The sequence below is a fragment of the Periplaneta americana genome, chromosome 17 (genome assembly GCF_040183065.1).
Source record: "Periplaneta americana isolate PAMFEO1 chromosome 17, P.americana_PAMFEO1_priV1, whole genome shotgun sequence".
Taxonomy (NCBI): domain Eukaryota; kingdom Metazoa; phylum Arthropoda; class Insecta; order Blattodea; family Blattidae; genus Periplaneta; species Periplaneta americana.
In genome coordinates this window covers 50,202,174-50,215,933 of record NC_091133.1, presented here as the reverse complement: position 1 = coordinate 50,215,933, position 13,760 = coordinate 50,202,174, and the positions used below count along the sequence as shown (strand labels likewise).

The window sequence follows — 13,760 nt, the reverse complement described above, 5'->3', positions numbered from 1 at the left end:
CATTTTTAATCTTAATTTTTATCTTTGTTTATTGTTTGAATATATTAAAATCAATGTAAGTAAATATAGAATATACATTAATAATAATCAGTTATTGTAATGTAATAAAATGAAATCAGATTAATAATTAAAAGACGTAATTCAGTAAGTAGCTAACTAATTTATATATTTTTTTTGTTACAGCCAGATGGAGAATTTGTATGGGATGAATCTACACAAGGGATAATTCTTGGTTCCTTTTTTTATGGATATGTTTTGACTCAAATTCCTGGAGGACGACTTGCAGAGCTTTATGGAGCAAAGCTAGTGTTTGGTCTAGGCGTTCTTATTACTGGCATCCTCACTATCATCAGTCCATTTGCAGCCCGACTAGGAACGTCGTTTTTTATATTCATCCGTGTTTTAGAGGGACTTGGAGAGGTAAGGCTTTAGAAATTATCTTTGTTATAATATATATAACTTAGATTAAGATGTTAGTAGAATGAGGAGTACCACAAAGAACTTTATCAACTTGAACATTTAGTGTCTACCATTACAGCTTTTCTTGATTGCTATTACATTTCTGTATAATCACCTGCTGGATAATTGAAGGGCTTGGTAAAAACTATTCTTCTTCCGCCAAAAAGAGAATCAGTACATTGAACTCGTGAACGTATACACTAGATTGTGTCTGCTATCATATTTTGCAAAAAAAAAAAAATAATAATAATAATAATTTGGTGGAAGAGTAGGATGGGCCCTTATTTCACCAAGTCCTTCAATTGTAGTTTCTTTTTATAATTACAAATGCCAACACTAACAATTAATTAAAATCGAAATACAGGAATCTGTGTACTTCTAAGAAATTGATTACACAGTGCAATACTGCTGGAATGGACTAAGTTGCTCTTTTGTCAACTTATAAGATTTAAACAATTATGATTCATTAATCATGGTAGTCAACAGCTGGTGGTGTAAACATGAATACCATACTTATTTTTTAATTTTTTCTTAAGTGATGATAAAACATTCTAATAATGTTTGTATTTTCAAATATCCTAAATTACAGACTTTTACATACACTGCAAATCTAAGGCAACCTGGGGTAATCGTGGACTCTTCCTTGCAATGCGCTCGCGAATTATGACTACTTACAGCGCCATATTTTCACCTGGTGGCAAGACTTGGAACTAATTATTTTTGTTTGCATAATTCGCGAGCGCATTGCTTTGTTAGCATATCTATGAGGTTTCACACTCCTAAGATCATTATAGTCTGTGCTGTACCACACAGAACACAGTCAATTTAATTATAACCACCTGATAAATTTTGTATTTCTGGTATGCAAAATGGAAGAGCCCTAAAATTCTTCTCTAAACACAGTTTGCTTTATATTAAATCCGGTCCTTGGCACAGCCCATGAAGGGTCAGCTGCTGATGTCATGTCCATATGCTTAGCAGAAGTGAATGATCCTTCAATCAGAATGGAAGTGTCATGTGATTAGTACGATAATCTCCCCAGCCATTATAGGTGGTTTCTATAATCGGATTTTTCTATTTATCTTGGCTCCCGAAATTCATCATGATACTGGGTGGGCATTGGTCCCATACACTGACTGAAATTTCATGAGAAAATTCCCCAGGAGGACTCGAACCAGCGAAATACTGTCTTTATAAATCACAAATTTCACTTGGTCGTACAGGGGCTTGAACCCAGGTCTCATAGTAAAAAAGTAACATAGGCCTATGGTTTCTTAATATTAACGTAAATTTCATTTCTTCTTCTGCACTCACTATAATCTGTTAGAAACCTCTCCTTCCTTCATCTCTTTTTTTTTTTTTTTTTTTTTTTTTTTACAGTCTTCTTCTCTACCTATGAATGCACTTAAAAGAAATCCTCTACAAATTTTAGATAGTGTTTCGTATTTTAAAAGTTTGGGAATAATATTAGTGTGTATTCTTCAGAGCAGTGATTGTAATATTACATTTTAAAATAATGGTAGTGGTATATTGACATTGGTTGTATATGTGTTGTCAGTTTTGTAACTTTATTTCACTTGCATAATTCATGTACTTCTGAGTTGAAAATTATGTACCGTATATGTTTTTATTCTGTGATTATTTTTATCGGGATTGTTATATTCCAGTTGAATAATAGATCATGAAAACAGCAATGATAGAAAAGTGAACTAAATTGCATGAGCAGCCTGATGTGAAGTTGACTGTAATGTGTAATTATATCTGAGAAAGAAATAGATAATAAAACAATGAATTCGAGTTACAGATGCTGTTATTCTTGTGGTATGTATTCTTTGAACAACTTGGTATAGACTATTCAGTATCTCATGAAACCTTCCTGCATATGAGGGGAAGAAAGCAAGCTAGATAGCTCGCTTACCCCCACCATAAGGTTCTTACTGTGAGCTATGGCACACGAATGCGTTTGATTTCACGAGATAACGAATTACCTATAGCCAGGCTGTATTTCATGTTGCAGGGTGTCACATTTCCTTCCATGCATGTAATGCTTGCTCGCTGGATTCCACCATTAGAGAGGAGTAAGTTTGCTTCATACGTCTATGCAGGTAAGCTTAGGAAGCAACAAGTAATTTGCAATAAAGATTAACATTTTCTGTGAAACCATACAGATGAAATGGTTTACAAAAACTAGATGAGGCCGGAGTGTGTCTGCAAGTTAAGTCGTCATGACATCTGAACAAACTACACATAGATTGGGATCTACACTCTTTTTTCCCTAATCACATAAATCCACACATGAATTATATTATTATTGGTTGATGAAAGGAGACAAACTATAATTACAGTTTAGTACATATAGTCACGAAGCTTGAGATGATGAGAGTACTAGGAACAATGGACTGTGCCGGTACTATTTCGCATTGTCTGTGATGAGGCGATAGTAGCGAGCCTAGTGGTTAGCAACTATCTATGGATGCATATTTCCTACATATTGAGCTTTGTGACTGTATATGGTAGACTGTGCTATAATAGTGTTTATCTCCCACTTCTGACTAGCTCTGCTATAAATGTCTGTTATAACTATGAGAAACATTATTAATAGTTGATTATTCTTATAAATTATTTTATTATATTTTGCATGGTACCATTAATTGATATTCCCTAAGAACCAATTTTATTTATTTATTTTATAGTTATTTGAAAGTGTAAAATGCTTTTTTTCCCCTTCATTTCAGGTGCAAATTTTGGAACAATGATATCAATGCCTTTAGCAGGTTATTTATGCTCTTTGGAGTTCCTTGGTGGCTGGCCATTATCATTTTATTTATTTGGAGGTCTTGGAGTTATATGGTTCCTAGCATGGTTTTTTTTAGTTTTTGACACACCATCATCACATCCACGCATTTCAGCTGAGGAAAGGAATTATATAATCTCACAAGTTGGTGAAAGCCATTTGGTTAGTATTTCATGAATGAATGATGAAACCCTCTGACAGCACATACGTTTTGATAAAATTTTATTGTAGTTATACCAATGTGAAAGTATGACATAAAAATCAAGGTAAGAAGGAAAAATACGGTACTTGAAAATAATTTTAAGCTAAAAATATTCACTGGCAAATTAATTTCACTATGTGGAAAATCTTGGATTTCTCAAAACGTGTGTAACGAAACTTGAACAATTTCACCTGGTCATGCTAAGATTATCATTGAATATGACACTGCTATCCAGGCAATCACTTCATTTTATCATGGAATATAAGTGAAAATTTTAAAATTCATTGTCAGGAAGATAATACAGTTTTTCATATTATATTATACGCATTTTACAACTGTTCTCTTCTTTTATAATGTTATTGATATTCTCATTTATAGCTTTATATTCTTAAACTACTATTCAAAACTTGTTCATAAATCAACCATTTACTGCGCAGTCACATTAAAAGATACATTTTTGTTTTCTGCATTACGAACAGTACGTATTTTTTATCCCATAAAGTATTATTATGACTTTATTTATTAACTACATTGTTGAAGTAGATTTACGTACATAATTTTACAAAAAAAAAAAAAGTAGCTACTTACATGTTGCAATAATTGTACCGGTATTTAATAATATTTTATTATTTACGGAAATAGGTTTTTAAACTCATTAGAAATATTAAAAAGATATACTTACTTACTTACAAATGGCTTTTAAGGAACCCGAAGGTTCATTGCCGCCCTCACATAAGCCCGCCAGCGGTCCCTATCCTGTGCAAGATTAATCCAGTCTCTATCATCATACCCCACCTCCCTCAAATCCATTTTAATATTATCCTCCCATCTACATCTCGGCCTCCCTAAAGGTCTTTTTCCCTCCGGTCTCCCAACTAACACTCTATATGCATTTCTGGATTCGCCCGTACATGCTACATGCCCTGCCCATCTCAAACGTCTGGATTTAATGTTCCTAATTATGTCAGGTGAAGAATACAATGCGTGCAGTTCTGTGTTGTGTAACTTTCTCCATTCTCCTGTAACTTCATCCCGCTTAGCCCCAAATATTTTCCTTAGCACCTTATTCTCAAACACCCTGAACCTATGTTCCTCTCTCAGAGTGAGAGTCCAAGTTTCACAACCATACAGAAGAACCGGTAATATAACTGTTTTATAAATTCTAACTTTCAGATTTTTGGACAGCAGACTGGATGATAAGAGCTTCTCAACCGAATAATAACACGCATTTCCCATATTTATTCTGCGTTTAATTTCCTCCCGAGTGTCGTTTATATTTGTTACTGTTGCTCCAAGATATTTGAATTTTTCCACCTCTTCGAAGGATAAATCTCCAATTTTTATATTTCCATTTCGTACATTAGTGATTTATAAAGATAACTCTAATAATATATTACTTAGCAAGTGACCAACCATGTAAAATAATATCCCAGTACAGACATTGCATGTAGAAATGGGTGCATTACAAATAAAAAAGGATCTGATCCTTTTATAGAATTCTACAATCATGCCTGGTTTTTTAATTACTTCTGACGATAAACTATTTTAGAGAGTACATGTTTGACTTATACAAAAAATAATTCTTTTCCTTCTCTATCTTCGTAATGGCTAAGGCAACATTAACTTTTCAAAATAATAAATTTACTTCAACGTCTTGAAGCCCTAATATATGAATTTTTCATTTGGAGGAATAATTCTGTTGGTATTATTTTTTTACAGAAAAATAAAGTCTTTCTTTTGCTCTTTTTCTATAACAGCAAGGGTTGCATTAATTTTTAATTTGAATTCGTATATGAGAGTTGGGGCATGAGTCTTGGCAACTTTTTTTGTTGTGAAAATGCAATTCAATACTTTGAAATATGCAAATGAAAGGGCAGGGAATGTGTACTAATAGGGTAGAGTAGAGTAGAGTAGAGACCAAACATCCATAAACGGCACAGCATCATGCTACTTGAAAGGGCAGGGTATGTGCATGTGCTACATAAAAGGACAGTATTGTGTTAGTGGGGTAATGTAGGATAAGATAGAGATCAAACATCCATAAATGACACAGCATCATGCTACTCATATTTACACGGCAGTCGACTCACAACTGCATTACGTGTTACATATAATATTGTTTTCTATGTGATAACCACATCACACTGTCATACCTGTTGTGATGCAACCACATACTAGTTCTATAGATGCACAGCATGGCAGTGGACTCACAACTGAATTGCCTTCTGTGCAACAATCATAATTATGCCACATTACCATCTAGTGATGCCACCATATACTATGGATGCCATATGACACATGATATATGATATCTCGTGATACCATCGATTGACTTCAGAAAAAAAATAGTTGCTATGACTTTTGCTCCAACCCTGTAGAAATGGATGCATTAATTATTTATACATTTAATTCCTAGAAGTATTAGATTGGAAGACATAACTATGTAAATAACAATTACTTTAGCTGACGCAGACATTTTTGAAGACATACTTTGTAAAACGTTTCATTTGTCTGTTCACCTTACGAAAACAAATTTTACGCAGGTGTGAAATATACTTTGAGCAAATTTTAATTTTGTGGTGCTTTTTCAAAGAACAGCTTATCAATTTATTAATAAAAATTGTTGATATTTCTCGTGCATAATTCTTGTAAGAATTGGCGTGCGGATACTGAATATGAACAAAATCTCTCCAATAGTACAGAATAAATCACTGCACACATGGTATGCCTGGAAACACTTATTCGGTGTCATTGATGCTGAAAACGTGTATTTCATTGAAAATCCCTGAATATATTAATAGATACAGATTAGACATAAAACTATCTCGTATAACAAATTAATAAAAATTCACTGCATAAACCTGTGTTTTCGGCATGAATTCTTCTCTAATTGTTATTTGTGGGATTCGGCCATTAGCTATATAAAGAGGACTCTGCTATGGCATTGATACTTAGTGTCATTAGGCATTGCTTTTCATAATAGTAATAAACACTAGTAATTCATTACCGTACACTAATCATACCATATTAGTGTGCCTACCAAAAATAATTCCATACTTAAATTATTTGTAAGGTTAACCAAACCACATTCAAAACAAACTGACTAAAGCCAGATGTGGAACATTTCAAATCTAAATACATTAACAATGCAGGGCATACTGAAGATGTGAACAATTGAAATTCAGAATCATGTCAGCTCATGTTTGTGCAATAAATGTATGTGATAGATATAGTGAAAACTAAGAATGTCTCAAAACAGGCAACAAATTTTCTTCATCACAATTACATGTACAGTTGAATTCCTTTTAACGAATCTCTGAGGAATTACTTTCTTCTTCCTTAAAAGCAGATTACATAAAATGGGAAGGAAAGGCTAAAATAACTAGTACTAACATATGTGTTACATATCAAACATAATTATTTAATTAGCCCTACAATTATTATTTACAATATATTTCATTACAATATTTTCTAACTCTTCGAATGGTGAGACATGATTGTTTTCCCGCCTGGTTCAACCCAAACCACACTGAAACTCAGCATTGAAAATTTCTTATTTCTTCTTCAGTATTCTCAGTAATGAAGTAATTGGCAGACCATGCCTTTTTGCCATATGCTGTAGTGTTATTTGGGGATTAATCTCGACTTCCCTTATTATTTTCACTTTCCGTCTGATAGTTAATTTCTTCCATTTAGTTGCCATTATAATGATGCATAAACTAACAAAAAAATTTGAAAACAGAATCCACACAACTCGCGAGAACAAACCAACGCAAAGCAAGACTATAAAGAATATTGGTGCCACATTACTATTGGTTGAGATGCACTATTGAATATACTAGTACTATTGATTATTGAAAGTCAATTCGATATTTCGGGCTTCATTATTACAAAATCCACTTGAAAAGTATTTCTTAAAAATAGGATTTTCCTTGAACTGGCTTCCTTAAAAGCAAGAATTAATTACATTATTCTTATGATAATTTGGCAGGAACTTCACAGATTATTCCTTAAAAACAGTAAAGTTAAAATGGAGTTTTACTGTATATGTGTATATTTGTAATGTGTAATTTTGCCATTTTAACTGCTAAACTGATGTTATTTTTTTCCCTAACTCATTAAAACTCTTAACACACATTAAATCCACAATAGATTACCTCCCTTTTAGTCAAAAACATGTACTATTTTGATATACGAGGGGGATCCAGGAAATAACGACCGTTTTGTTGTAATAATTAAAAAAAAAGTATTTATTTGAAAAAACAAAGTCTGTTACATAACTGAAGCTTCCTTTACTTCTCTACATAATCACCACCAACATTTAAACATTTGTCGTATCTGTTCACTAGCTTTAGAATTCCCGTGTTATACTCCTCTGCCGCCAGTTCATTAAGCCAGGTGTTCACTGTCTTCTTCAACTCTTCATCACTTCCAAAACGCGTACCACCCAGAAAGTCTTTCAGCTTAGTGAAAAGGTGAAAATCGCCAGGAGCAAGGTCTGGACTATAGGGCGGATGATCAAAGATTTCCCAACCGAATTGATCCAGCAATTCTCGAGTTGAAGCAGCAGTGTGCGGGCGGGCGTTGTCGTGAAGAAGCACAACTCCTCTCGAAAGCATTCCTCGCCTCTTATTTTGGATGACTCGCCGTAGTTTTTGTAAAGTCTCACAATAACGATTTGCATTGATCGTAGTGCCTTTTCGCATGAAATCCAGCAAAAGAACACCTCTGCGATCCCAAAAGACAGTAGCCATGACTTTTTGTGTTGAGAGAGTCTGTTTGAATTTTCTCGGTTTCTTGGGTGATGAGGGATGATGCCACTGACGTGATTGGTGCTTGGTCTCTGGGGTGTTGTGAGACACCCAGGTCTCATCACCAGTCACAATTTGATGAAGAAAGGCGTCTCCATCTGTGTGATATCGCATCAAGAATGTCAATGCTGAGGCCATTCTCTGAGTTTTGTGTTGGTCACTCAGTTGCCGTGGAACCCATCGTGCACAGATTTTGTGGTAGCCAAGATGTTGCGACACAACTTCACCAAGCAAAGAACGAGAAATGTCAGGAAAGGCAATATGCAATTCGTCGAGTGATGTGTGCCTGTCTTGCAAGATTCTGTCGTTCACTTTAGTCTTCAGGTCTTCTGTGATGAGTGATGGGCGCCCGGGTCGAGTTTCATCGTGGACATTTGTTCGCCCATTGTTGAACATTTCGCACCATTTTCTCACATTTCTTTCATTCATTACAGTATCACCATACACTTCTTTCAATTGCCGGTAAATTTCTGCAGGTTTCAAATGTCGGGCATTCAAAAATCAAATCACACTCCTCACCTCACAGTCAGCGGGATTATCAATCACGTCATTCATTTTGAAGTAACACAAAATGCACAATGGCGACTTGTTGCAACGAGTACTCACAACATTATGAGAACACATGTTAAGGAAGCCAGTTGACCTTCAAACAAGGAAGGGGAGTCAGCTGTGTGGCGGGTATGCGTGAACGGTCGTTGTTTCCTGGATCCCCCTCGTAGGAATGGTTTAGTTGAATTAAATTTGAGCCATTGAGTTGCACTACACATAAAGTCAAGAGCCAGATGGGACCTTGTTAAAAAATGGTTTGTACAAGTTATAATAATTAATTTATTTAAAATTTAGGAACTGTTGTTCATATCAATAATGATATAATTTTTACTACCATTTCTTTTTAGATGGCACGCAGAAGTATACCATGGAAACATATACTGACGTCTGTTCCTATGTGGGCAATTTTGGTGACTCAATGTGGAATGTCTTGGGCATTTTATACTCAGCTGACAGAATTACCAACGTACATGAAAAATGTTTTAAACTTCGATATTACTCAGGTAATATATTTGAAATTGTAAACTGAGCAACATAATAAGGAAACTTTTCCTATCTGTGAAAGTGTGTATTTCTTATTTGGTATATTTTATGTTTAAAATTGTTTAGGTATATTATAATATACTCTTATTAGTAAATAATTTTTATGTTAATAATTTATTTTATTTATGTATATATGGAACAAGTCATTAAAGAAAAAAATTTCACATTGAAAGAAAATTATAGATGATCCTGAGAATACTCTGTGATCAAGTTCATTTCCTTCATTGCCCGATATGATCCAATATGTAATTTGGTCATCTTTCTTCAGCTATCTGAATAACATGGCCATCCACTTTAGGAACCCTGTTTCAGTCCAAAAAAATTCTCTCCTCACCCTACTTTTCTTCTTACATATTCATTGTAGACTATATTGATTCTAGAAGCTTAGGTGCTCTACTAATGATAGTCTTTCTTTCATGTTTTTGTTTATCTCATTTTTATTTGCTTATTCTTGATTACACACTTTTAACACTTATGTATCACTAATGATCTGTTAAATTAACAACTTCTTAACTTTACTGTGTTAATATTGAAATTATTATAGTATTTTACCTTGGACTGGTTTCAGCAAGAATGTACGAGTTCACCATCTTCAGATTGCTAGTCTTTGTTCTCTCTCTTTCTCAATGCCTAATTTTCTGTCTCTCACCAAATTATAATAGTAAATGATTGATAAAATGGCAAACTTATAGTGACCATAAAACAGAAATTCAAATTTTGTTCCAGAAAGAAAACAGTTTGTCTTCAGTTAATATACAAACAAATGTTCTCTTTGTACTATCACTATAAATTATTTTGATTGTATTTTAATAGGAATGTATGCAGTAAATAAAAAACAAATTGAGTAATGAATCTCAGGACAATGTTCAGAAAGGAACAAATATCTGAAAGTTAGTCATTGGCATCTCTAATAGATTTTGTGATATTTTTTATAGATAAAGCAGGAGTTTGATAGACTTGCTTTTGAAACTTAGATTTCTTTCGTGGTTTTGTACAAGAGGACCGTTTTTGCAAAACATGCTAACTGAAAAAACTAAATTTTACAGGAGAGACAAAACGCTGTAGTAAGCAAAATTTTGCTGTAACTCTTACATAGCAGAAAGCAAGTTTTGGAAAAACGATCACACTTTGACACACTACAATGAAGAGAAATAATCAAATTTTACTAAGATGCCTTTAACATCATGTAGAGGCCTGCCTTATGTTAACGAATTCATCAAAATCTCAATTTAGCTAATTTTGCAGTTAGCAAGTTTTGCAAAAACTGTCCTCAATTGTTTGTTTCGTTGTGGTTTGCTCCATTATTGCCGAATCAATAATCTTACCAATTGAATAACTTTTGTAACGTCTTTAAAATAAAAATACAAAAATCATGTTGCTTGGACTCGAACCTTAAACTTTTTTTTTCCTATAAAGTGTTATTGAGTGTAATACTTCTCACTTCTACATAATATAAATATCAGTCGTATGGCTTTACTTATTTTCGAATCAGACAGTTAAGAAAATAGCAGGTATTTATTAATTTTAATGTTTCTTGTTATTTTACAGAATAGCATGCTGTCTACATTACCATATGTGACAGGCTGGGTGTTGGGCGTCGCATTTAGTCATATAGCTGACTGGCTCATAGAAAAGGGCTTTTTATCTGTCCTCAATTCTTATAAAGTCTTCAATTCCCTAGGTATGTCTTGACACAATTACTTTTTTTTTAGTTTGCTTTGTAGGTTTGTAGTTGTTATAGCATAGTCAATAAAAAAAACTAAAAAAAAAAAATAGAGCTACTTTTAAATTTAGACTGTCTCCGTGGTCTGTTGGTCAGCATGCTGGCTTCCAGATCTGGAGGTCCCAGGCTCGATTCTCAGTGAATTTTTTTTTTAAGAAGAAAAATTGCCTGGGTGTCTAGAGCCTGGAAATTTGTATGAATGTGAGTGTGTCAGGTTAATATTAATTAGTCAATCTTCAAAAATATAAAATACAATATATCAGGACTGCTGGGCAGTAACCTGAACACAAATTTCAGCATCACATTTTTGACAAGTAACTCCACCTGTTAGCACAACCATAAAGTGCTAATAGATGCTATAGAGTTACCGACACCGGGGGAGGGGGGGGGGCCTTTATATTTTAAAATATTAAATACATTTATTGAAATTTTATAGAATATTTGTGTATGTTATTTTAAATAACAAAGAATAATTTCCTATGATACTAATCGAACATACTGCCTGATATGTGTCAGAGGAAAAACAATTGTTTGTATGTATCTGCTGTCTAATTAGTGTAATATGTAGCTATTCAGTGATGTATGCAATGAAGGGGGAAAGGAATTGGCCATCCTACCCCATTATCTCCTAGCCTCGTTGCCTCATAAGTGGTGCTTGTCAGTATCACTTGTGAGATTCAGACCTGTCTTCTGACAGTTGACTAAACAACAACATATTGTCCGTAGTGTAATGTAAATATGTGTGAAAATATACTAAATACAAACTAAGCATAAGTGTTTATGATAATATAAACATCCTGATGCTTCTAGTTTGGTTATTAGTGATTGCTTACAAATGAATCTAAATACACACAAGCAAGCAACCATCTCTCAAAACCTGTTTAAAAATGAACTTAAAAATATTATTATTATTTCTATGTTGACAGTTGTCTTCTATACTGCTTTTGTACAATATTTAATGGTGTAATGATTTTTTTTACAGCTGCTGTAGTTCCTTCTGCAGGTCTGGTAGCTATTGCATGGGTTGGATGTGATCGATTAGCCATCATACTACTATTAGCCATTACTGGAGCATTTGGTGGTGCGACTTATGCAGGAAACCAGATGAATCACATTACACTGAGTCCTCATTACGCTGGTACCATGTATGGCATCACAAATGCTGCATCAAATACTTGTGGATTCCTAGCACCCTTCGCTATTGGCTTAATCATAAAAGGAAATGTGAGTTATAGTGCTATACATGAAGTTCTGTTTAATTATGATTAGAGATTTTTGAGTTTTTGACCAATGTCATAAATGCAGACATTTCAGAGCTATGTACTGGATCCAGCATTAGAAAAAATAGGGAAATATGAACCTATCAGGAACTATTCTCAAGAATCTGTTACAAAGGATCCAACAGATATTTTCCATTTTCCTTGCCATCACTGATGATGTAACAGATATTTATGTAGTTCGGATTTTTCTACAACTATAACATAGTTGAAAATAAAAAATAAAAATTTCGCACCATGTTGAACACTGTGAAAGTTTTAATAAAGTATAAAAGAATAATGCTAGGATTTTATTTCTAATCTTGGGTTTCAAACATTGAAGAAGTAAGCAAAATGAACTTATAGAACTGAAATGTGCTCTGACTCTCGTCCAATTCTGCGCACTTTCTATTCTCTTCATATCTTTCACTGCATATTCGTACCCACTCATTTCAAACTAGTGAAGGTGTGAATTTCCGAAATGGGTGTCTTATAGAGATATTTAAATACAACATTATGAAATATATTCAATATATTTTTGAAAAATGTTTTTGCAGAACCCAAAGCAACAGCATGGCAGAGTCAGATGTTTCATTTAAAGATATATTTAAATAAACGTATATGAGTCATTATTCAAATTACATTATTTTTTATATTGGTAAATTATAAAAACCAACGCAAACTTAAGTGAATCTTCTATTTGAGAATGTGCTGTTACAAAACTTCAACTATCCAGCAAGTGATTGAGAGATTTTTTAGAATGCTTATTCAGTGACATCATCTGTGCAACTTTTGTAAACTCGTGAGGAACTGAACATTTTCAAAGTGTGCTTTGAAACCACTTAGAGCACTCGCTGTAGTGATGATAATGATAATAATAATAATAAAGGTTTTGTAGATCAGTAGGCCTTTATTGATGAAGATTTTTTTTTACTGATTTTAGTGAATATTACCCATCCACAAAATATATAATATTTTTTAATACCCTGCATGTATAGCATTTTAAGCATTACAGTAGCTTTACAACAAACAAACAAACCAGGTGGTCATTTACTTGAATATATGGATCTAATAATACAGATGTGTCGTATTTGCTATTTGCAGGACACATTAACTCAGTGGCGAAAAGTGTTCTATATAGCAGCAGCTGTGAATGTTATTGGAAATATTTTCTATATTGTGTTTGCTTCGGCAACAGAACAACCTTGGAGTAAAGAAATCACAAATAATACGAAAGAAGAAAAAGAGAATAATACACCAGGTATGTCACTCAAGGAAATATAAATATTTTCTCTTTTCAATTAAATGGTTTTTACAATGCCTTTTAAGAATAATGGAAACAATAAATCTTTACCTGACTGTCACAGGCAGTACCCATTGCAACTTCCAAGTCTTTGTCCCATTCTGCCTTCATTATTTTGAG

At 33.6% G+C, this 13,760-nt stretch overlaps 1 protein-coding gene across 5 annotated transcripts in view; it reads left to right on the top strand.

Moving 5' to 3' along the window:
- Nucleotides 1-13,760, top strand: part of MFS10 (major facilitator superfamily transporter 10) — a 74,696-nt gene that overhangs the window by 42,479 nt on the left and 18,457 nt on the right. For all 5 annotated transcript variants that reach the window (XM_069815504.1, XM_069815503.1, XM_069815502.1 and 2 more), the window contains 7 exons: nucleotides 184-420; nucleotides 2,477-2,564; nucleotides 3,195-3,415; nucleotides 9,163-9,318; nucleotides 10,907-11,039; nucleotides 12,064-12,305; nucleotides 13,442-13,598. In XM_069815504.1, coding sequence (XP_069671605.1) covers nucleotides 184-420; nucleotides 2,477-2,564; nucleotides 3,195-3,415; nucleotides 9,163-9,318; nucleotides 10,907-11,039; nucleotides 12,064-12,305; nucleotides 13,442-13,598 — 1,234 coding nt within the window. The remainder of the gene's footprint in view (nucleotides 1-183; nucleotides 421-2,476; nucleotides 2,565-3,194; nucleotides 3,416-9,162; nucleotides 9,319-10,906; nucleotides 11,040-12,063; nucleotides 12,306-13,441; nucleotides 13,599-13,760) is intronic.